The 26,180-nt window shown below is 36.6% G+C and overlaps 1 protein-coding gene across 1 annotated transcript in view; it reads right to left on the bottom strand.

Annotated features, from left to right (window-relative positions):
- Positions 1–14,775, bottom strand: part of PLCB1 (phospholipase C beta 1) — an 821,547-nt gene extending 806,772 nt beyond the window's left edge. The window contains exon 1 of the mRNA XM_044659490.1: positions 14,626–14,775. Coding sequence (XP_044515425.1) covers positions 14,626–14,724 — 99 coding nt within the window. The 5' untranslated portion in view covers positions 14,725–14,775. The remainder of the gene's footprint in view (positions 1–14,625) is intronic.
- Between the last annotated feature and the right edge of the window lie 11,405 nt (positions 14,776–26,180).

The raw sequence follows: 26,180 nt of genomic DNA, 5'->3' as shown, positions 1-26,180 counted from the left end.
GATTTCTAGATAAAAAGCAGTAGTCTTCTTGAAAATATATTATTTTTAAATTTTGCTTTAACTTTGTTGAGCCTGGTCTTCAGTTATCTTATTCTCCTTTCTCCCTTTTATTCTTAAGAAAGGCCATATATTTTTTCTATTTTTCATGAATTATTGTGGTGGTGAGTATTGACCATTAGTATTTTTTATTTGCCATTTTCAACTCTTCAGAATTTTTCTAATTCCAGTTTTAGCTGCTGGATTGAAATTATGTGCTCCTTATACATTTCCAAAGCCTTGGGAAATGGGAAGGTTTGAAATAGGCAAGAAAAATTATACTTAACATTTAAATTTTAAAATTATTTAAGGTGGGTACTCCACATATCACCTCAATTAATGTAATATAATTAGTTTAAGTGCATGATGAAGTTTTAAATATGTAAACATGATGATTCACATCCTGTGATATCTTTTAAAGGACTAAGCTTCTTTTATTAAGTCAAGAAGAGGATGACTGACTATTCAAACAAGCTAACTGTGCCTCTGGGGATTTTAAAAAACTAAAAGAATTTCAGGAGAAGACAGTCCAACAACTTGACAGTCAAGAGAACTGAGAATACAGGATCTAGAATACCTAAAGGAGAAAGACTCCTGTGCCTGTACCAGAGGTACCAAGGGGAAGAGGGTAATCTCAGAGGGACTGTCATACTCCCCCCACCACATTGACCATGTTATTGATGAATCTGAACTACTAACAGATAACATATCTAGCCAAGAACAGTAAAAGATACACAGGATAAGTGTTCCTGTTCAGTTATTTCAGTCATATCCAACTCTTCATGACCCCATTTGGAGTCTTCTTGACAAAGATATTGGAATAATTAGCCAGTTCCTTCTCCAGCTCATTTTAAATGTGAGGAAAATGAGGCAAACAGGGCTAAGTGACTTGAAAAGAGTAATACAGCTAATGTCTAAGGCTGAGTTTGAACTCAGGTCTTCCAGATGTGGAGTTCACCTTCTTCAGGATGAACTCCACACCCAGTAATCTATCACTGCACCACCTAGCCAACCCTAAGGATATGAAAAAAAAATACAGAAGGCTATTCACTCAAAGAAGTAGTAATTTCAGGTACAGTGACTCCTCATGGAAAAAAGAAAGATAGGTAAGTATTTTAAAAAGGCATCTAACCTAAGACCCCAACAGAAAACTATGTGTAAGGGGAATTTAATAGTCATTTATAAAGGAAGAAAAGGACTTGAAGTAACCAGGAATTGTGAGTTTTCCTTTGCCTACATATACACTTTACACATGCATTTCATTCATTCATTATGAACCCACTCTCCTCAGGGACTCTCTGTGGCCAAAGTAAGAGGATGCACCAGTTTGGAAGGAATATTATATAATAACTGTGCGTATTATGCCGCCCTAGTAAATGTCTTTCGCTGTTAAGAAAAACTAAGTTTGACTGATTATCATTCAGAAGTACATTGATGGGGTCTCATAAGTCAGAACTAGAAACCAGCCATTCCTGCTTATCCCTTGAATTCTGAGATGATCCCTTAAATTCTGATTAGGAGTAGTAGCTATATTCCAGTGCTTGCAGTTTGAAAGCTCAAGGACTAAAGACTCAGACTTCTCTGGGTTTTTACTTTTAATACAACTTGATTATCCTAGTAAGGGCTGAGCTAGAACCTCTATTTGGACTGTCATACCATTGTAGAAATCTTTCAAGGAAATTTCAGGTGTCCTGTGATAGAAACCTAAGGGAAATTTATTCCTGGGCCTCCTGTGGACTCAATTTATGAATGAAAAGAATCATTGAAGACACTTGTTCTACCCTGTCTGGAAATGGACACTTACAAAATTTATCCAAATGTCCAGTTGAATAGTTCTTAGAGCAGAAAGGGATGATGGAAAAATTTAACCCAGGATAACTTGGTTCCTTGACTAAAGAAGAAAAATTTCTAATTGATCCCAGGTCCCTAATCACTATGGAGAGTGCCCTAGGTTCCCTGAGCATTCCTTAGGATCAAGAATTTCTTTCTGCCTGGAGAATGTTTGATTTCCTTTTTTCTTTTCATTTTTCCTTTCTCTTTTGTTTTCAGATTGGGGTCAGTCCTTTTGCAAGAAACACAGGCAATCAACAATGGAAATTTTATAAAATGAAATGTTTGTTATGTTGTATTACCATGATTACCATATGTTCAGAAGTATAAAAAATTTTCCATTTGTTTATCAATTTAACAAATTAACAATTCCAATTGTTTATCAATTGTTTCATATAGATTTTTTTCTGAACCTCTTTAGAAAAAGTCATAGGAGAAAGTAATAGAAAAGGATAATGCTTGAAACTTCCCACGTTACTGGAGAACTACTCAGAACCTGTGGACTTTGCCAAAAGCAATACAGATTATTTGCTGAGAGCATCAAAGATTTAACTGAGTAGGGAGAGATGAGAGTGAAAGATGGATTTTCAATAGTCCTACCCCAATTAATATAATTATTGCATGAAAGGCATGATGAAGTTTTAAATGTGTAAAATGTAGAAACATAGAAGTAACAGTACTGGAAACTCAGCTGCTCAGAATATTATTCCTAGAATCGTGAGCAAAAGTAGTGGACATGATCTGGAGAGCCCAACATGACAGCATAGGTGCAAGTTGGGGGGAGGGGGAAAACAGACCAGAAATAATACAATATAATCTGAAATCAACGTTTCAGCTGATAATGAACATCACTACTTATATACTCTTTAATTGTGCAGTTCCATATAGCTAAATGAAATGTTTTAATATGCTAAATGATGAATAAAAAAGCAAATCAAAATTGACAGGAAATCTGCTAGGTCCACAGTGATGGGCAAACTTTTTAAAGAGGGGGCCAAAGGAAAGGAAATGCTCATCTGTCAGTCTGTTTCTAAGGCAACTCTTTGGAAGTTTCATTGTATTGTATCCTACTCATTGAATTTGTCACATTAGGAATAATATCCCCTGGCCAGATAAAACATTTCAGGGGACCCCCATCTGGCCCACAGGCTGTAGTTTGCCCATCACTGTGCTAGGAGATAAGGCATGGCCCCAATGTGAAATCAAGCTCCAAATCAAAGGAAAAGTCTATGGACCAGTATTTACCACTTACAATGTAGTGAATATTCAATGTCTTGCCAAGGCCTCTATTATATCTTTGCCCATTGGAAATTTCTTTTAGTTTCACTCCATGTGACTACTACTAAGGCCACTACACAATTAATTTCTTTGTCATTCTTCCCTAGACTTACAATTTTTATTTCTCCCTTTTCATTGATAAATAAGAACCTACATTAAGGTTTTCCCTTAAGCAAGTATATTTTAAATTATGAATCTCAACTTCTCTGGATCCTCTCCTATTCTGTTCCTTATTTTATGCTTTTCAAGGTTTTAACTCTTCTCCTAATCCTACCCTATATCTACTCTCACCAATTAATATGGGCCGTCCCCAGAGGAGGTTGCATAAATTACAAACTATATAAGCAGGATGAACAGGTTGGGATATATATATATATAATATATATATATATATAATAGCATTATGGTAGGCAAATAGAAATTTAGTCAGTCAGATTTTGGGGAAAAACCCATTTTTTAACATCATCATTGAACAAGTGCCTGCCAACATGACTGTTTCCACATTGGCAAACCAATGTGTGATATTTGCAAAAACTCCAGAAAATACATTGGTATTTATGCATTGGTCCTATGTTTCCTACTTGGTATCAGCCAACTATTCATTATTATTCATATCTATGTCCTTCCATGTATATGCCAAAATATACTTTTCATTACCATTGTGAAAAATGGTTGTTATCCTAAAGACTTCAGTGACAAAGAATAAAGTCAGAGTGTGGATGCATGATTCAGAGAAGGGAAAAAGGACAAGCAAATAATTTGGTTTTATTTTATTTTTTTTAAACCCTTGTACTTCGGTGTATTGTCTCATAGGTGGAAGATTGGTAAGGGTGGGCAATGGGGGTCAAGTGACTTGCCCAGGGTCACACAGCTGGGAATTGGCTGAGGCCGGGTTTGAACCTAGGACCTCCTGTCTCTAGGCCTGACTCTCACTCCACTGAGCTACCCAGCTGCCCCCTTGGTTTTATTTTTCATATCATTCCCAAGCTTTAGTTATCAGAAATCCCAGGGAAAAAATCTTATAACACATTCATACAATTTTCTCTTCAGAAGGAACATTCTAACATAGCACCAAGGTACCTCCTTAAATTTGATGGTGAAAGAACAAATTAGCCATAATGCATAACACTTTGATTCTTAAAAAAATCAAAGAATGGACAGGTCAGGAAAGAATGTTACTAAACAGCTAATAACAACTACAATAATAACAATCCTAGTTAAGATTTGTAGTTTAGCTGAAGAAGTAGTTCAACATCTTTTTTACTTTCACCTCTTACAAATACTTGCTATTTGATCTTCTAGTACATTTTCTGTCCCTTACCTAAGAAAGCAGAGTTAATACTACTTTCTACCTACCTTTTTCTTATACAGATATACTCAAAATGAACTTAGCTTTCTAAACTAACAAATATGTTTTTCGAGCTCCTTAAATGTACTTCCTAAAAATAAGGTAACTGAGCTACCATAACCAGTTCAGGTAAAAACCATTTCTTTTACAAATGGATCCATTTTGACTGCTTGATCTCATAACTGTTGTTGGAAAGAAAAGAAGCAAAATGTAACCCAACACTTTGAACTTATATAAACCTTGAAATCAAAAACAGATGCAGATTTCTAGAAATTTGACTTTAATACTAAAAACAGTTTTATTTTAATATGTCTTTCTTATTTACAATAAATTGTTATATATCTAGATAAGTTTATAAGTTGAAATATGACATTTTATACTATTAAAAATATATGTGTCAATGTTTATTTTTCCAGAGATTAAATCATATAAATATGCCTGGGACACAATGGATATCAAGTCATCAGGCCTCAAAGAAATCAAGACATGAACCACCAAAAATTTTAATAAGCTTGGCCTTTCTATTACATTTCAGTTATATTTTCATAGAAATTGTTGGCTCTGTCTGGAGTAGGAGTATATTTGGCTTTAGGTAGGATATTTAGAGCCAAAGGATATACAGGAGCACAGGGCACCATACATTGGTAAATAAAAGCAAGGTGAGAGCAGAAGATGAGGATGTTTTAGGGAAAACACAAAGTTTCTTCTATGTGAAAAGCTCTATAAACCTAATAATAGCTTTAGCAACATAAGAACTAATATATATATATTTTTTTACCTTTGTACTTCAGTGTATTGTCTCATAGGTGGAAGATTGGTAAGGGTGGGCAATGGGGGTCAAGTGATCTGCCCAGGGTCACACAGCTGGGAATTGGCTGAGGCCGGGTTTGAACCTAGGACCTCCTGTCTCTAGGCCTGACTCTCACTCCACTGAGCTACCCAGCTGCCCCCTAATATTTTAAATTACAAATAAATGCTTATTTGAGTGGATGTCTATAGTATTAGTCAACTATTCGCAACTGAATCCTGTTCCATTTTCTTCTGGCACTATCTGTACAAGGTAAGAGTTTCCTTATAAAAATCATTTCTTGTTAAATGTATGTTATCGGGTTCAAAGTTAGAAAGCAAAATGTCCCAATCCCACTTAAATGCAGCTGCTGGCATAGATAATCAGATTTTGACTGATAGGATAACTTTAAAGTGAAAAAAATAACATTAGTATAGAGATAGTCTGGGCCATTGATCTTTAGGCACTATAGATAGTAAATGGTATTACATGAGAAGATAAAGTAGAAATGCCTTTAACATTAATTTGGAAAACAAACACACATTATACATTTCAACAGTCATAGAATCAACCCACCTTTCTTGGCCAAAAAAAGCAGCCTTTAGGCAATATCACATCATTATATTACTGGAACTAAATTTAAATGTTTCGGGTTCTAACACGCTTGTCATATATGCAAACTTTCCCAAATTTCAGTGAAAAATTGATAAGCAGAGAGGAAACAATCACCACCAACTCAATCCTATTAGATTCCTCTTTCAGGTTTGTCATTTATTCCAATTTTCTTGCTTCATTTCTAGCACTGATTCTGGGACTTCATATCCACTCAGCTCATGGAACTTTTAGTTCTGTTCCTCCATGAACCTTGTTTTTGGTTCTCAACATCCTGTCATCTTGGAAATTCTCCTGAAAATCACATTTAATACAAAAGTCATAGCCATGCTTGTGCCTATGCTGAAAAAGTTTTCAAGTCTTTATATATTCTTGCATTTGTCTTACTTTGGCTTTGGGGGACTATGTGCCTGAAGGGCACAAATGTAAATCTATAGTCCAAAACATTTTTGATTCCTGAAATAAAGAAGTTGTGGCAATTATGCAATACTATAGAACCTTTCAGAATGTTAATTCACTCTTGGCATAAAGGACTAATTGATTTTCTTTCCTTTTAAGATTCTATCGAAATATCAAGGAATCAAAATAGGAATAAAAGATAAGATCATATTAAGAATTACTTTATTTTAGTAACAATGGGTTCATTCTATTGTGATTTGGAATTATTTTCTTCAAATACAAATTCATATATTTAGAGATGTAAGAGACCTTCAAAGTGAGCTAGTCTAATTCCCTTCATTTTACAATTGAGAAAACTGGGGCTGAGTTTTTATTTTAAAGGATCTTCAAATTAGAAATTTAAAGCTAGAAAGAACTTTAGTAGTCATCTTGTCCAATCTCCTCATTTATAGATGAGGAAACTGAGTCACAGAGCAGGTAAGTGAATTGTTTGAAATCACAGAAGTATTAAGTGACAGAAATGGGATTTGAATTCAACTTCTGATGCAAAAATCTATTATTCTTTTCACTGTACCATTCTGCTTCAGAAAGAAAGGATAGAAAACATTTGCAAAAAAAGAAAAAAAAGAAAGAAGGCAAAAAGGAAAACTTGTTTTCCATCCCATGACTAATGAGGTAAATGTAAGAAAGGCAGCAGGGCATAATGAGCATATGGTTAGTGCTTTTGATTCAGGAAAATCTGGATCAAGTTCTGTTTCCAACATAAAACAAATTGTGTGACCATGGACAAGTCATATGGTCCATGGTAACTCTCTAACATTGTAAGTTATGTCTAGTTGCTGATTTGGATTTGAGCAGAGAATTTCTTTAAGGAGTTCTCCAGATTTAGGAATCACAGGTAAGGACCAAAAAAAAAGAAAAGGAAAGGAAAGGAAAGGAAAGGAAAGGAAAGGAAAGGAAAGGAAAGGAAAGGAAAGGAAAAATGTTGTAAGTAAAATTATACATTTAAAAGCAGGGATTATCATTGGGCATGGTTTCTTTCACTACTAAAATATATAATAAGCATTCAGCATTTATTATTGAACTTGATTCTCTCCTTTCAAAAAAAAAGTCACTAATAGTCTCAGGAGTATGAATGAAAGTCTGATCACTTACAGAATCTGATGGAGGGTAAAGGTGACCAGTAATAATGATTGGACAAACACGTCCTGGAAATTTTCCAAATACTTTAGCAGTTGGAAAACAAACGCTGTAGCAGCCTATCCCCCAATTTTTGTGCAGAGAATAGTTAACTTTAAAGTGGAAAAGAAAAGTACCAAGGGACCCTATAGCAAAACTGTTAGTCATGGAATCATAACTCTGGAACTTGAAGGGACCTTTGTCATCCTAATTCCGAATACATACATATCCCTTTGAATTTTACAAAACACTTTACATGCATTATTTCACTTGATCTTTATATGTTGTAGGTGATATGTATAGGAGCAAATTTCAAACCCAGGTTCTCTGATTCCAAGTTCATTTCCTTTTGTCTTGTACCACAATCCCTTGCGTATTTCCTTTGTAACCTTATTTATGCCTTGTCACAGCTTGGCATGTTCCCAGACCTAAAGCATCTTGACCCATGAAAAAGGTGAAATTTCATTCTCCCCTAATATTCCCATAGAAATCTAGCCATTCTGAGGACATACAAGTCTGATAATCTTATCCATTACCCAGAAAATCAAACTAACACTATACTAATTAATATTAAATGAGACTTATAGCAATGGGAAGGGGTTTTTTCCCAATATTGTTAGAGCAAGACAACTTTGGTGTTTTAGATCAATCATATTTTATTAAGCTTTAATAATGCCTAAGTTTAGGAGTAGAAAAAGATATAATTTGACCTATGGCAAATACACATAATGACAAGTTATGTGGTAATAAGATTCTATTTTAGGAGGTTCATAATTACCATCATATAGAGACCATATAAACCTCATCATTTTACAGAAGATAAAAATGAAGCCCAAAAGAAGGTAAGTGGTTTGTCCAAGGCTACCTAAGTAGGAAAAGAGTCAAAAATCAAAACCAAACCTTCCAATTCAAAATCTAGCCTAATACATGCCAATAAAACTTTAACCATCCTAAAATGACCAGGATCTGAAAGGATCATCCATATCATACTATATAACTGTGGGTATCCCCAAAAGCCCTCGGCACTCTTCTCTCTATATATTATCACTTGTAGTTATTTCACCAACTCTCAAGGATTCAAGTATAAACAGGCAATGTGGTACAATGGATAAGGCACTGTACTTGAAAGTAGGAAAATATAAATTCAAATTCTACCTCAGTCACTTACTGATTGTGATGGGGATGGGGAGAGGAAATGATAGCTGTCTTCAAGTACATTCTGGGTGAGATAGATGCTAAGATCCTTTCCTATTTTGTGATTCTGGCCCCTAACCACTTATGCCTTAAATCTATATTATGATCTTATATCTTCCAAATTCATTAATCTTCTATCCCTAGTCTCTTTGCTGAGCTCAAATCCTGCATCATCAATAACCTGTTGGATATTTCCAAATAGAATGTCTCACAAGCACTTTAAACTCAGTATATCAAAACAAAAATTAATTTACTTTGCTCCATTTCTCCTCTAAATTTCCCAAATTCTTTTAATATAAACTCTCTATCCTGGAAGTCACAGGAGGCTGAAGCCATAGTGTAATCTTTGGCTCTTTAATTTCCTTCACAAAAAAGAAAAAAAAGTTTCCAAGTCCTGACAATTCTACCTCTGTATCTCCTGTATCCATATTACCTCTACTCAAAATCATTCTCTCATCAACTCTACTCTTCTCTGTTACAAGAACCTCCTAATTTCTCTTTTTACTTCCAGACTTGCTTTTCTCTCATATAAGTTCTACACAACTCCAAATTGACATTACAAGAGCATAGATTTGACCAGTTTCCTCCCCTGCTCAAGAAGCTTCAATTACCTCTCAGGGAAGGAAAATTAGACCCCACAGCTTTTCACTTAAAGCCCTTTACAATCTGGCTTCAGCTTCCCTTTCCAGACTCAACTACACATCACTCTCCCTCACAAGGCCTGCATTCTAGCCAAACTGGACTTCTTAGTGATCCTTGCTAAGTATTGAGCATTTGATCTTCAGCTTAAGTGTCTTTATATAATTTACCCTCCATACCACAAGGTCTTTCCTGAGCCCTTCATCGTTGATGTTCTCCCATGGAAATTTCTTTGTATTTACTTTGTATGTATTTTGTATATACTTATATGTGTATATGCAATATTACTATTAGATTATACACTCTTTGAAGACAAGGACTGTTTCTTTTTTCCTTCTTTTTTTTCCATCCCCATATCCTTGTTATGAAATCTGCTTTCCGAAACCAGGAAGCCAGCAATAGGAATGAAGACAAACAGTACATATTGGAATGTGGGAGGAAGGGCAAAAGGAATCACTGGCACCAATTGCAGGGATATATGCAATCATTTCAATGATATATAAGATGAGAAACTATTAGGGGTAATGCCTAATCAGTCATACTTAATGCATTACAATACAAAAGGAAACTTTACAGCTCTCTAAAGAAAGGCTTCTCATTGGCAGGTGCTAATTTGTTTTGTTTGACATGTAAATAAAAGTTTTCTTTGAAGTTAATGATCTCTTTCATGTAAGGAAAATTATTGACAACATACTGATTAGAGTCATACAGTGAAGTTTTAAGATTTGGAGAATTCAGATTATCTCACCATATCCTTCTCTCACTAAGGAATTTTCATTGGTACCCTAGTGCCTCTAGAACTAGGAACTCTTGTGCTTGCCATTTATAACCATTTATGATCTGTCTGGCACTAAGTGTCACAGTAGCTGGGCTTGGAATCAGGAAGAACTGAGTTCACTTCAGACAATTAGCTGTGTGACTCTGGGCACATGACTTAACTCCATTTGCCTCAATTTCCTCATCTGTAAAATGAAATGGAGAAGGAAATGACACACCACTCCAGTATCTTTGCAAAAAAAAACCCCAAGAGAAGTCAACCAAAAAAGAATCAGAAACAACTAAAGTGAATAAACATCAACAACTCATCCACAGTCTACCTTTCCAGGCTGATTTCCCACATTCTCATTCACATACTCTACAGTCCAGCCAAACTGTCCAACATGCTGTTCCCTGAGCTGAACATTCCTTCTCCTGCTCTTGGTCTTTGAACAGACTGTTCTCATTCTAGAAGACATTTCCTCCTCACTTCCATGTCTTGGTATCTCTAGCTTCCTTCATTTCTCAGCTCATGTGCCATCTTTATTGATCTACTTCCCTAGTGTTCTCTCTAGCCTCAAATCGACATGGGCATGCCTGACTGTTTACATGTTGCATCTTCTCAGTAGAATATCACAACAATTAGAAGTGGAATGAATCTTTGAGGACATCTGGTCAAACCTCTTCTTTTAATGAACATGGAAACCAATTCCCCCAGAGGGCTTGTCCAACATCACAAAGATCATAAGTGTCAGAACCAAGATTCTGAGTTAGGTCCTCTAACTCCAAATCAGAACTCTTTGTGTTTCATTTAAGTCAGGGGTGGTTTCTGCTTTATTTTGATACCCACGGGGTCTTGATCATAGTAGTCTCTTAACAAATGCTTATGGTTTGGCTCACATTATTTGATTCTAAGCATCCCTTGGAAATCTTTAGTAAAGGCCTCTCTTAGTAAAGGAATACCTATCTTAAAAAATACAACTAGATGAAGTTTTCTCACTGTGTGGTACTAACTTGTACCAGCTCCACCTACAGTTGAATCATCCTTTCAGAGGCAGTCAGAGAGAAAGCATTCCTTGGATATGTGCTTATCCTGCCATGGATTAAATTTTAGACTATGGGAAAATGTATTCTGATCTATGAATCGATCTATCAATCAACAATTATTAAATAAACATCTACCATGTGCTGAGCACTATACAAGGTCCTGGGGACACACACACACACATACACACACACACCAAATTAAATAATCCTTGCTCTTAATAACCATCAAAATGGCTATGGTGCTTAAAATTTATAATGTGAGTTTGGGGATACATCATATAAGCCCATTAAGCTTCCCACATATAATTTAGAAAATTGGGCTAACTATTTTGGGACATTGCCAAATAGTTGCAATATCACCAAAGACATGATGGCAATCATTAAAATCTAAATAAGTTGGAGATCTTTTGTAATTTTAAATATTTACATGTTATCTCTTCCAACAAGATGAGATATCCTCAAGAACAAAGATTTTTAACTTGAGACAGTACCTGGATGTCCTGGTTAAATTTAAAGAGATACTTAAAATGATTTCTCAAGTTTCCTTCCTTTCCCATAATTCTATCATGCAGAATTCTGATGGCAAATTTCTACTTAGATGTTATTTGCAAAAGCAACTGTTGAGGAATTTTGTTTATGAATTCAGTCTGTATGAACAGAGATCATAGTGTCACAAAAGATCCTTGGAAAAGTAAAAAGATTCTTTAGAGTTTATTACATTTTTGAAGAATTTCCATGTTTCCATGTCCTCAGTAGGGAAATCATCAGTTCTTAGTGGACTTCTCTAAGCTCTTTCCTCAAGATGTATATGCCCAATAAAATCTGTAGGGGCTTAGTGATATATTTATTGTGAAGATCAAATTAGCAAAGGGTATCAAGTGTGTTTGGAGGGGTAGTAAATAGAAAAGTATTATATAAATGTTAGCTATTTTATTACATCATATATTTATAAAGAATTTTATACATTTTCAATATGTTCTCTTGTTATTTTATTTGATACAATAATATCTTCATTTTATGGATGAGGAAACTGAGACTCAGAGAGAATTGATGGACAGGACCAAGACTAAAACTTGGGTTTTTCAACCCCTAATCTAGTGTTGCTACTTGAGTTTCTGCAAAACACATATTAAGTGATCTAATCTATGTTAATCCCAAAGACCACTTTGATGCTTACTCTGTCCTCCAGTGGAAAAGATAGGGACAAGAGTTAGTTTAGACTAAATGGAATACAGGACAGAACAGAGTAACACTAAAAAATACTAGAATACTCTTGGTCCAGAAAACACTCATAAGTCAGTTCTGGATGCACATAGGGAATTCTGTTCTGTTCCAGGGCAGGTGAGCTATCCACTGAACAGATAAGAATGAGTTAATTTTGAAACAGTCCTAAAATGGAATGGAATGTCACGCAGTTAACTAATGGCAGAGATAGGGCTGGAAACCAAAACTTCTAATCAGAAGTGAAAAGGCACAGGTGTTTTCATAAGGCAAGATTTCAAAAATTATGCATCTTCTATGTTGCTGTCCACTACAGGCTTTCAGACTTTCTGGTAAAACATAATGAACCACAGAAATAAAAAAATTTCTGATGTTAGAAATATGTGCACTTATAAATATAAGTAATATTTTAAATGCCCTGAATTGCAGCCCCCTTGTGTGTTGAACCCTAAGCACCTTACTTAACTTTAGTCCAAATTTTGTTATGGATGACTAGTTTTCCTTTCTTTCTATTTTATCCTAATTATCCTGTTGTAGCATTCAAAGCAAATAAGAAATCATTGAGATTTCACATAAAGTACATGGTTATGAAAAAAAGAAAAAATCAAGTTAAGGAATTCAGAGTGTACACTAAAACTCTCCTCATTTTATTTTGTTAAACCTCTGTTACAGGTGTCTCTTCTTTATTACTCTGTAGTTGTGATTACATTAACTCTCTATGAAGTCTGAATATGAGCAAAGATCTCTAAAGGAAATATCAGTTTTGCTGATGGGCTTACTGAGTCAGAAAAATATTTACTGAGTTCTTTGAACATGCTGATTATTTTCTAAATTATTTATGTATTCTCCCTAAATAAAAGTCCTCTTCCATCAGAATAGGGGAATTAAAAGGATATGCAGTTTTTATTCTTTACCTATGTCCTTTGATAACTGACAAAGAAACAGTAAAATTTACTACCTTCTATTCACACTTCCAACTGCACAAAATACAGAAACAAATATACTGAATTAAGTATGGATTCTCTCCCTGGACCATGTAAATTATTTTTACACAGAGGAAAAATGGCATAAGAAGATTAAAAGGAAAAAGTCCTGAAGGATAATAGATTGTAATTTACTGGGTAGAAAATATTTTCAACAAGAAGAGTACCCGATTGTCCTATAATTACTCTTGATTAAGAGATGCTTCAATCATTTGGACTTAAATCTCCCTCAACACTGGAAGTCTCATGTTTATCCCAATGAATAATTCATACCAACATATTCTGAATGAAATCAAGGGTGTAATATTAATAAAAATTAGTTCCCTATTATTAAACCAAACTTATTTCTTCAATATTTTATGGAGAGGAGGTGTCCAATTTATGCCTCATGGGGACCAATGTAATGTTTAGGTTCTTAGGTGTCCTGTGAGGCCCTGAAATTATGACAATTCTCATCTACAACCTTCCCTTGCCCTATTATCTACCTTGCCATACTAGACCCTTATACACTGCAGGGTAAAACTTCACAGCAGGGTCTTTTCAAGCTGTTGCCTTAAAAGCTGTGGAAGCTCTAGAAAATTAGCAAGCAGCACCTGCCAAGCCATTGCCTCTTCTTCTCAGTCAATCCCACAAAATGTCACTTGGTTTCTCTAAGCTCCCTTTCCAGCACTAGCCTTTCTCTGGAGCCTCTACTCTCGAGAAGACAGAACTTAAGTTTGGGAGCAAACAACCTGTGGTGTGAGCCGTTGTTGTCTGGTGTCAGATCACTTAAATGGGTACAATGGATTGGCTTGCCATTCTCGAGTTAATAACAGAACCAAGTGGTCATTTTCTGAAGGAATGATGGAGGACTTAGGGGAAATTGCGTTTGTAAGAGGAAAAAGAAACTCCCCTTTCCCAATGCACACTAAGTACACTTTTCTACCTGGTCAAAAGTACCGCACACATCACTTTTCAAACTGTAATGACCTGTCAAGGTAGTGTAAGCCTTGTCATAGGTATCAGCACAGCAATCATAAATAAATAAATAAATAAATGAATCCTCAAGTCTTTCCTTTCTGCTCTTAGTGCTGTAAAATACTGAACAGGGACAGACAGAAATACACATTCACACACTGCCTGGAGTAATTTCTGCCCTTTTACTGCCTGTGCAGTTTCCAACATGTGTACTTTCTGGCACCCTTATCGATTCGCTCTGCCCATTGCATAACAACGAGTGTGTTTCTTCCCACCTTCCCCACCCCCACAACCCCCTCCCCCGCTAAGAGAGGGCAACAGCCTAGAACTCAACAAACAGACCGAAAGAGGCTACTTACATCATCCCATTTGACAAATTTGATGCCTTTCTTCAGGTTGTCGGAGACGCTGACAGGTTTGAGTTGCAAAGCGTGAACTCCTGGCTGTGCCCCGGCCATTTACACACATGGAGGCTTCCCAGCAGAGGAGAAGAGACGATCCGAGAAGGGGAGAGAAGTGGGGTGAGGTAGAGGGAGGGAGTGGGATTGGGGTTTGGGTTGGTTTAGGTAAGGGTGGGTTCTTTTGGTTATTCCCCCACCCCTCCTCTTTTTCCTCCTTTCCCTTCTCCAAGGAAAAGGTGGTTCAGCGCAGGAGTGCGGAGCAGGCGGGTAAGCGTGGGTCCATGCCCTCAGTTGAAAGTGGTGTCAGGCGCCCGTCTGGGAGCAGCAGCAGAATCCGAGAAGCCAAGGGCGACCGAGCAATGAGCGAGCTGGGCACTGGGGCTTGGCTAGCGGACCAGGAGGGACTGGGCGCGAGAGAACCAGCTGTAATCGTAGCCGCTGCTGCTGCCCGCGTTGCTGGTGCCACTGCAGCCGCTGCTGCTGCCGCTGCCTCTGCTGCTCCTCCAGCTGCCACCACTGCTGCCCGTTCGGGCTCGGCTGGGGCTTAGGCTCCTGCTCCTCCTCCGCTGCCTCCTCCGCGACCGCAGCGGATCTGAAGAGCACCATTCAGCACATCCTATATACACAGAGGGAGTGGAGTGAGCGAGTGACACACGCTCCTGGCGTCCCCCTCCCACCCCACTCCCCTTCTTCTCCTCCTCCCTTCCCCTCTACACTCGCTGGCTCTGTCCCTCCTTTTCCTTGCCTTTCCTGGAGCCCAACTTTCTCCGCTGGGTCAGGCAAATGGGAGGAAGCGGGGGCGCAGCGGCACCTCCCGGCCTCAGAACGCCACTACAAGGCGGCACTTTCTCCTTGGAAGATACTCATTGAGCATGCCCGATTACCTTTCTGGGGCTAGAGGCTTGGATAAGAGGGTTGCATTTCCCTGGGATCCTTGGAAAACTGAGCGAGGAGAGGAGAGGAAGCGGGGAGACAGGTTAGGGCAGTGATTGGGAGTCTATTTTTTTCCGGATGGTTAACTTGAAATGCGGCAGAGGAAGAAGGCTGAAGGTTTCTGGAGAAGATAATCCTGTATCCTCAAATGCGAAAATCTCGGTGCCACGGTATGGAGCACACTGAAGCCTGCTACACAATAGATAATTGTTACTGGCGAAGAAGGTAGTAAGCAGCCTGGAGACAAGAACTGGATAAATCTCCTCAGATTGATCTCACCCCTGGACACCTTATCCTTGGCTTTGTGACTGAGAACACTCCCTAGTACTTAGCACCAGAGAAAGTGATAAATTTTGTTTGCAGGAAAATAAAAGGACAGCCCAGAAAAAGTTGGTTATAATATTTGTATACAATTCTCATCTTCCAAGGAGTATGTATTTTTTATTTGTTAGGTTTCGTTATTTACTAAAGAAAAAAATAGAAGGAAATTTAGGCAATGTCAAAACAAAAGCTATGGAATAAAAATTTTATTTTTAAAAAAAGAAAGAAAATTTTACAGCTGTTATACGAAACGGGGGAAAAAACATGTATCAAGATTTCAGCTTGTGAGTTTCCCTTTATATTAGAACTACTCTGTGTATGATGTATGTAGCTTCCTTAGAGTAATTCAAAGGAAAAGGTGTTGAATTTGGAAGTATAAGATCTGAGTTTAATACTGGCTCTATTCTTTGCCCCTGTGTGACTTTGAGTGAGTCAATTAACCCTCCTGGTCCTCAGTTTCCTTATCTGTATATCAAGAGACAGACTAGATAATCTGCTGGCTCTAAATCTTTGATGCAATTTAGGAGCGAAATTGCCTCAATTTTTTTTTTTACTCTCTCCTAGAATCTCTGTTCCTTCTATACTTGGAAAACTACAACCTACCACTTTTCAAACAGTCTTTATCATAAATCCAGGCATAAGCATCTCATAAAGATAATGGAAATTTACTCTCACATTTCAATTTTGCAAAGTACTTTCCTCACAACAACCCCCTTAGGCAAGCTGTTAGGAAGGCTAAGAATGGTGAAGGGAAAAAAAAAAAAAAACAAACAAAAAAAAACAACAGAAGCAAATTGATTTACTCAATATAAATAAATGTCAAAAAAAAAGGAATTTGAATACAGGCCTGTCTTGAGTCTAAGTCCAGACTCTGCCCACCTACACCATTCTATATAAAATTATTACTCCTCTTTTGTCAAAAAATCTGCTGTCAAAGAATCTTTTTAGAGACCAGGTTTCTGTACAAAATTGTACTTAGTAAGTTGTTTGTTTTTGTTTTTCGTCTAAATAAATGATATCTTTATTTAGAACTCCTAGGGAGGAAATTCCCTCTACCAATGTAAATTACTGAAAGGGAACTAAGAGATTAAGTTATTTGCCTAGTCACACCATCAGGACCTCTCAGAGGCAGATAGTTCTGGGTAAGAATCCAGGTGTTCTTGAATCCAAGACTATTCTTTCTTCTCTGTCATGCTGCCTTTCTGACTGTGATCCTGGCTTCCTGAAGGAAAAAAAAGTCTGCTCAGGGGTCAGTTCTATCTGTCAATCCAACTAATTAATGAATAGTCTGTTTGTTAGTTATCTAACAAAGGAAACACCTCCTCCCCCATGGTTTCTGTTCCAAATACATAGAGTTCACAAGGAGTCAATATGCTAAAAAAAGTCCTTGACTTAGAGTCTGGAGAAATCAAGTTTCAAATCTTGAGGTGTAATAGGTATAGGCGGTAAAAGTTTAAAAGCAGATTTGTGTAAGCATGTTAGGGAAAGCTTTTGCTGGAAATCATGGACATTCTGAATAGAATGCAGGGGGTAGGGAGGAGAGTGCTGAGCAACAGACAAGCTGCTGTGCTGTGAGGGGTTCAGAGCAGAAGTGCAATCTGGAGTTCCTTTTGACCTGGGATCTTGGAGAGTGGTGAAGGTTGAAAAGGCAGAAGGCATCAATCCTGCAAGTCAACTCTGAGTAGGGAAGTGGCCTGTGATCTGGTGGACAGTTTGCAGACATCTCTCCTTACCTGGTTACTTTGGATCATGGGCTGTGGAAGAGTTGGTTCCTGGTATCCTGAAAACATCTGTGGAACAGTTATGAGACCCCAAATTCTTCTTCAGGTCCTTAGCCAAGCTGTCAAAACCTGGCAGTAGCCAGGTTGGCTAAGGAACTTAACATTTTTGACTCCAGTCCTGGGCAGTTAGATAGAGTTTCACCCAACCCCTTCTCCTACCCCCTCATACTACAATTAAACTGTTTCCCTGTGTGTTTTCTAGTACTTTAAAGTCCTCATTGAATGAGGTTATTCCAGGCTGAGTGGGGCAGAGTGACAGTTAGTCAGGCTTAACTGCCATTTCTGTCAACGATCATTCCCCTTATAGTTAAACCTGGTTCCCTGGCTTGTAAAGTCTTACCCATTGTCCCTTCCTGTCTCCTATCCATCCCACTGAACCCACAAAAATATTTAAGTTAACTCCCCTGGTTTTCCCCATAATAGAGGTCTAACATTTACTATGTAACCGTGAACAAGGCATTAGGCCTCTGTGAGTATTTTTAACCTGCAAAATGGCAGTAATAATAACCATAATACTTATCTTACCGAGTTGTNAGATAGAGATAGAGATAGAGATAGATATATAGACTCTCCCAAGTTGCCAGATGCATATTGAACACCTCTATTAGATGTCTTATAGGCATCTGAAAACTCAATATACCCTAAAAGAAATCTACAATCCCCACAAAAAATATCTACAGTTTATTATCCATATATTCATCCAAGTATTTAAAAAAATCTATTCATAGGGGAAAGCTAAGTGGCTTAGTGGATTGAGAGCCAGCCTAGAGATGGGAGGTCCTGGGTTTAAAACTCACCTCAAACACTTCCTAGGTATGTGAGCCTAGGCAAATTGCTTACCCCTCATTTGCCTAGACCTTACTGCTCTTCTGCTTTGGAACTAATATACAGTGTTGATTTTAAGATGGAAGGCAAAGGTTTAAAAAAAATCTATTTATAATTATGAAACAGCAGGATACGTGTAAAGATCAAACTGGATTTGAGAATTAAAAGACATGGGTTTGAATCCTAGCTCCAAGACTTACTAGCTTTATGAACATAGGCGATTTAAATAATTTCATCTGTAAAAAGGGAAATAATAACAAAAACATATACCATATGTGTTTTTTATAACTCAAAGCATTACATTTCTTTCTATGATGCCTACAAACAAGCTCAAATCTTCCCCCATTCTTAAAAAAAACAACTCTAGATTGCACTCTTCCTGCTACTTATTATCCTATAACTCTCTTCTCTCTCAGCCAAATTCCTTGAAAGAATTATCTACACTTGCTGCCTCCACTCTTCTCTCACTCATTCTTCAACCCTGTACAATCTGGCTAATATCCTCATCACTTAACTGAAATTGGTCTCTCCACAGTTAACTGTGATCTCATAACTGACACATCTGCTGGCCTTTTCTCATACTTCATCCTTCTTGACTTTTACTGCATTTAGCATTCTTGATTTTCTTGATTGTGTTCACTTCTAATTTTATACCTTAGCAGTCTGAGTACTTCTTTTCAATATCTTTTGAGGGATCATTGTTCATGTCACACCCCCTAAATGTAGGTGTGCTTTAAAGGTGTGTCCTGGGCCTCTTTTTTATTTCTCTATACTTTACTTTCTTATAAATTGCATTGGGATCAATTATTAAATCTATACAGATGACTAAATCATACTTTTGCTTTATAAAGTGTGCTAAGTTCAAACAATAGTTCACATTCTCATAACTCTAGCATCCTTCTTCAAATGCTCATGGTTCTTAAAGACTGCAGAGTGATTCTAAAAAGAAAAAACAGTCATATCTTCCATTCACATAAACTCAAGTTCATTTGTGACACCATTCAACTCCTTTACCAAAGATTACATCATTCACATCACTCTTTATCAAAATATCCATTCATCTCCTGAGCTTTAGTTTTGCATTACCAATAGCTCCTGGGACATTACGAATTTTATTTCTCATGAGCATATCCAACACAACCTGCCCAAAGTAGGTCATAATATCTCTTCCTTCAAATTCAACCCTCTTCCAAACTTCCCTATTATCTAATAGACTCCTTCCAGTCCTTCTAGTCACTAGGTTTACAATCTCAATGTCATTCCCAACTTCTCATATTTGGCCCATATATCCAGTAAGTTGCCAAATCATATCAATTCTATCTTTGTACTGTTCTCAACATTCATACAGGCCATCGTAGTTCAGGCCTTTATCACCTTAACAATATTTTTTAAATAGCCTACTTTCTGATTACCCTACCTCTATCTTGCTCTTCTCCAATGCATCTTCTACCAGCGCTTAAAAGATTTTCCTAAGGATTCAGTCAATAAATAAATAAACATTCATTAAGCACCTACAATGAAAACATGCATTGTGTTAAGTACTGAGTCTCAGAAGCCCAAACATGCCATTCTCATACTCAATAAACTCTTGTAGTTGCCTATCAATCCCTAGGACAAAATAAAAATTTCTCTGCTTGGCATTTAAAGCTCTTTATAAACTGGACCCTTTCCATCTTTCCATTTTTCTTTCACATTATTTTCTTTCATACACCTCCATGTGGTATATCCATGGCTTTCTTTGCTTGAGCTAATGCCAAATACACTCCTTCTCCCCTTTGCCTCTTGGAATCTCTGGTTTACTTCAAGACTCAGTTCAACTATCTACCTTTTAATGAAGCCTTTTCAGATCATTCCTCCCAGCTTTTAAGATACTGTCTCCAAAAATTACCTTAATCTTCATTTTGTTTTGAAACAGATATACACATATGTATATCTATCTATTCATCCATCACTTGTCTACTTATCTATCCATCTATCTCAACTATCTCACATTTGCTTTTGTATTCCTAATACTTATTAGCACAGTGCCTGACATATGAGATATTTAATGAATCCTTGCTGAGAGCATATCAAAGCTTTGACTTAAAAAATTGAAGCTTAAAATGGAACTAAGATTTTTGAGATTCTTTATGTAAATAAATGTTAGATTTCAATGAGCACAAACTTTTGATCATAATGAGTTTAATTAATTTGCTACCTTTTATTAAAAGAGATGCTATATAGCCTTTTACTACATTAGACTGATGCTTTGTTTTTCCAAATAAATAAGGTAGTCTCATAGTTCTAGGACAGATTTGGTGAACCTGGATATGTTTGCCCAGTCTTGATCTTTTTAAAATGTGGTATAGTGGGGTAGAGGTATTGGTCTAGATAATTCAAGTGGATAGAATTCTGGACCTAATGTCAGAAAGACCCGAGTTCAAAATCAGTCTCATATACTTACTAGCTGCGTGATCCCAGACAAGTCACTGAAAGCAGTTTGCCTCAATTTTCTCATCTGTAAAGTGATTTGAAGAAAGAAGTGACTAACCATTCCAGTATCTTTGCCAAGAAAACCCCAAATTGGGTCACGAAGAATTGAACAATTCTGAAATGACTGAACAACAACAAAATGGTATCATGGAAAGATACCTGATCCATTAGAAGAAAAATTATAAGACTGAGCACTGGAAATTACCATGTAGATCACAGAAATACTAAGTCTCAGAGCTGGGATGAACCTGAGAATCTAGCTAGTAGAAATTGTACCTAAACAGGAATTTCCTTAGTGTTATCTCCAACAAATGAACTATTTTGCCCAAAAAACTATTTTAGTGGTGGGGAACTCATGATTGCTAGAGGCAGCCCATTCCACTTTGGAATGGTTCTAATTGTCAGAATTCTTTTTTTTACCTCAATCCTGAAGTTGTTTTTGTAATTTCCATTCATTACCCATCATTCTGTCCTATTCAGTCAAATAGAACAATTCAGATTCCTCACCTATATGGCTGTTCTTTGAATGCTTCACAGCCCTCCTTTGCTCCCTGAGGGCTTCTCTTCTTCAGGAAAATATCATTAATTCCATTACTTTATTTACTCTAACAACATCATTTTGCAGACGAAGAAATTTAGTCTCAGTGACTGCTGAACTAAGATTTTCAATACCTATATTTTGCTAACAGCTTTTCAGTTTCATAGGCTGAGGATGACACAGAATCACAGAAAATATCTAAGATATCTTCTATTCTACCTCTTCTTCCTCCTATTCCTTTTCATTGTGCCTATCCTAAAGATTGAGGCCCAAAGGTACCAAATAGTCTATGTTCACATAACTTTTTAAAAAGTCAAAAAAACTCCCCGCCCCTCAGTTTATTTATCTGCAAAGTGGGAATAAGGATATATAACCTGCCTACCTCATAAAATTGTTAGAAGTATAACATATTTAAAACAAATAAAATAACACATAAAATCTTTCTATAAACTCCAAAATACTATATATATAAATATTTTGCTTCCATAATTCAGTGGGTCTATTACTTCATTGATGTGGATTCTCCTTGCAAGCATCCTTGATACTTTCATTAGGCAAGATTATGACTTGATCACTTATAAACCTTAGATTAAGTGCTAAAATTATTTTGAACGGGAATGAGTTGCATAAGAAAACAATAATCTTGTTCAATTAGGCTAAAGAAACTTGTCCAGATCCAGAGATCATCTATAAATTATCAGGTCAGTTGAGAAGGAATGGAATTCCAAAAAGAGGTATGAGCCAGAAATTGTAGTGAATGTGGAGTCATAACTAATCTTTTCTGAGAAGGAACTATAACTGAGTGAAGGAGCTACTGTCTTTGACTTTGTCCAGCTTTCCTTCCTCTTCTCTACACTTTGACCACAGGAAGGCTTTGCAAGCTTCAAGAGTTCTTGAAGATTTAAGACTTCCCATATTTTCATTGGTGTTCTAGTGGTGTCACTCTATCATCAGGTTTACAAAGAAAACCAAAGACAAAAAGATACAGATTCATCATACTTAAAGGAAAATTCATGAGTACCCTACATAGTAAAAAAATTTTAAAGATTTTCATCAAGTAAGAGTCTCCCCTTTGTCACATCCAGTCTCTAAGAATGAGTCCATTTTTCTCTGTATTTTATGTATTTACAAGAGAGTATGTTACAGATCATTGAAGATATACTTTGTGCCAAATGTTTTTCTTTAGCAGGTTGCTAAATTCCCTTTTCTAAAATAATAAAAATAATACTGTATGTAGATAGCACTGTAAGGTTTGCTTTATATACATATTATATGAGATCTTATTTGATTTACAGCTATTTCTCTGGCAGACTAAATCAATTTCCTTCTAATAATATTACCATAAGAAAAAAATGATGGGGCTCAAGCTAATGAAAGTGGTACTTGAAGCTTCCTCAGGGAGAGATGTAGCTAAACTTCAGGGACCTACCACACATCATGAGAGTGAGAGTAAGATAAAGATCCTTAGAGATACTATGGGCTACTCAGTTTCAAATCAAAACAATATTGATATCTTCATGCCCTATGCATATTTTGTCCAGGTTTAAAAAGTAAAAGTCATTATAAAATGTATCAATATAATTCTTATCTTCATCTTTATCAACCAAAAGATGATATCCTTTTTCAACCATCCTTAAAATGAAATGATTTTCCAAATGGCCAAAGTCTTACTAACTCTAACCTGTTGAGACTTAAGTGTATTCATGTTTCAATATTCTTTCTAGCTTCAAGTAATCTAATATGGTGAATAATTGGGCATCAATTTCTGCATAATATTATATAGCATATGATAGTAAGGCATACATATGTAGTGTATTACATATCAGTACTCTCTATAGTAAAATACAGGATTATCACAATTTTATCTAGGCCAAAGGGATAAATTTCAAACAAACAATGTTGAAAGATTGATAAGAGAAAAATAGTTCATGGTTCAATAACAAAGTTCTGCAAGAAATTTAGAACAGCATAAATTTTGGATTTAGCCATAGAATCAAAGGCATCTGAAAAAGAATACAATTTAAAATGATTACCAGAGAACAGTAAATAGCAACCCTTTCCCTTTCCCTTAGGGAACTATTAGAACTGTTTCTTAATAACTTGATACGTTTCTCTAGATTATCACACAAAAGAGCAAGAAAGCTTTTGGAAAGTAATGGTTATGTTATAAGCGTGGGATTTTTCTCTGTGGAATAAAAGAAAAATGACCTTAAATTCATTTAAGGTCCTCTTTACCCTTCATTAAAATCAAAGGTTTTCATTGAAATATAGCCTTAAACAGGAATTTGAAGGGGAAAGAAAGAAATGTGAAGTTCCTACCCAAATACATTTTAACAGAGGTTCTGAGCAAAACAATGTCTGCACAGATAATGCCTGGTGGGTAATGAGGCACACTGAAATATTTCCACCTATTCAACAGCCAGAGTTTAGGAATGACCTTATCTCCTAATATCCCAACCTCTGCCCACTCCAATACTCCACACAGGTTTACTCTCATAAAATTTAGCAACACAAGGGTCAAAATGACCTCTATTTCACTATGTCTTCAGGACACGTGTCTTTCTCACTACATAAAAATGTCATTCTGTGTGTCCTTAGCATTCTGAAGCACCTAAAATAAAAGCAACCCATGGGGTCTCCGGTGTACTGTATAAAAGAACAGAAGAGGCCTTTGAAGAAAATTCCATTTGTTTGTTTTGAGGCTTGAGACATTAAAAGTTAATTCAAAATGAGGTGTGTGGTTTTATTCTCTGGTTTGTTTATAGTGTTGAAGGTCATTAATCTTCTTAAGAACAACTACAATGGGTGCTTTAAGTTAAACTCAATATGCACATTATATTTCCTAACTTCCCTTCTTATATAAATATTGTGATGGTCCATAGAGGTGCCATTCTGAAAAACTGATAGTTATCCAAATATCCCCTTGTTGAATTTCTCAAGATCTTGTTTGAGAACAAATTTTTCTTGTTCTCATTTTGATTAGCTTGCACAACTTAAGGAAATACGGTGTCAGAGTGAACTTTTAGCCCTTGGTTGTATTATAGAATGCTCCCAAATCTTTAAAAATGTTAAAAAGGAAAAACAGATCTTTAAACATAGAGATAGACAGACAGACAGACAGACAGACAGACAGACAGACAGACAGATAGATAGATAGATAGATAGATAGATAGATACATACATACATACATACATACATACATACATAGATACATAGATACATAGATACATAGATAGATAGATAGATAGATAGATAGATAGATAGATAGATAGATAGATAGATAGATAGACTGGACCCGGATTAAGGGAGCATGTAATAATATTGAGTTTTCTTTGGGGATTCTAATACCCATAAAGCTTCCAGTCTGAACTTATTTGTGTAGGCATTGGTATGGAGGACTTCTGATGAAGAACCTCTTGTCAAGGCAGATTGTCACTTATTCTGTAATTTACAGTCTGAGAATTCCCTAGTTTACTGAACACTAAAATGGCTTGCCTAGGATCCTGCTGTCAGTGGCTGGACTTCAAGCCAAGATGCCTTAACTGAAACCTACTCACTATCCATTAGACCACATTGCTTTTCATTTTTCAAAGAAACTAGCATTTTAAAAAATCGAATGGGATCCTGTACTATTACTGTAATACACTCCACTTTTCTAAATGCCTATGGTTCATTGCATGCTAGCAAGTAGGAAAAATGAATTTAGTTTCCTCTCTATATATATATTTCCCTGGGGCTTCTGTATCTGAAGTAACTGCAGATTCTCAGCCTTTCTGACAAAAAAAGTGAAATAACTTTCTACCTGCCTTCCCAAGATCATGATAGAAACATCTGGTTTAGGAGAAAGGCACTGGGCTTAAGATATCTTTGGGGGGATAACTATGCCTTTTACTAGGAATTCATTCCAATGCTATGGTTACAGATCTGCATGATTAACCTGAGATATTGCCATTTACGTCTAAGAAGTTTTATAGATATCCTGCACAGTGTGCTGTAGTTTTTGTCTTGTTTTCCAAATCTGTTAATTATAATGGCATGGAACCCTGGGTCTCACTTAGGGACCCCAAAATTTCAGTTTAAACAGAAAACAGGAAATTCCTTACTTGCATTCTTATAATGCTGAGGAAGTGGTGACTCTGGACATCATGATAAGAAAAGAACACTGAGAGAAAGATTCCCCTTGGATTCTCCCCTACATTTCGAGATGGAAAGAGACATATATCTTCTGGTTATGCCCTGATATCACTGGGTTGTAATCTAGGACAACTACTTGCCCCCTAAACTATAAGTGTCACCGACCCCGTGTCTTTGGGACACAAACCCTGGTCAGATAACAAAATCTCCCATTCCTCCCTAACCTCATTCCATTCCTTCATTCCTGGTCACCAAATCTCTGTTGTCAAAAGATATAAAAAGCCCAGAATACATCTACAATAAGAAGCAGTATCCCATCTATGCTGTCCTCCCAGCCACTTCAACATGAATCCCAAATTACTAAATTTCTCTTTTTATTTCTAAGCTAAGTTATAGAGTATTGCATTTGTGCAAAGGGTACCTGTCCTGAACCCCAGGGGGTTCACCGCAAACCCCCCACCAATATCATCACATATGGAAATTCTATGAACAAAACTTAGAATAAGAT

This window comes from Gracilinanus agilis, chromosome 2, assembly GCF_016433145.1.
Source record: "Gracilinanus agilis isolate LMUSP501 chromosome 2, AgileGrace, whole genome shotgun sequence".
NCBI classification, from domain to species: domain Eukaryota; kingdom Metazoa; phylum Chordata; class Mammalia; order Didelphimorphia; family Didelphidae; genus Gracilinanus; species Gracilinanus agilis.
Note: the sequence above shows the minus strand (reverse complement) of the source record. Positions and strands in the feature narration are given on the sequence as shown.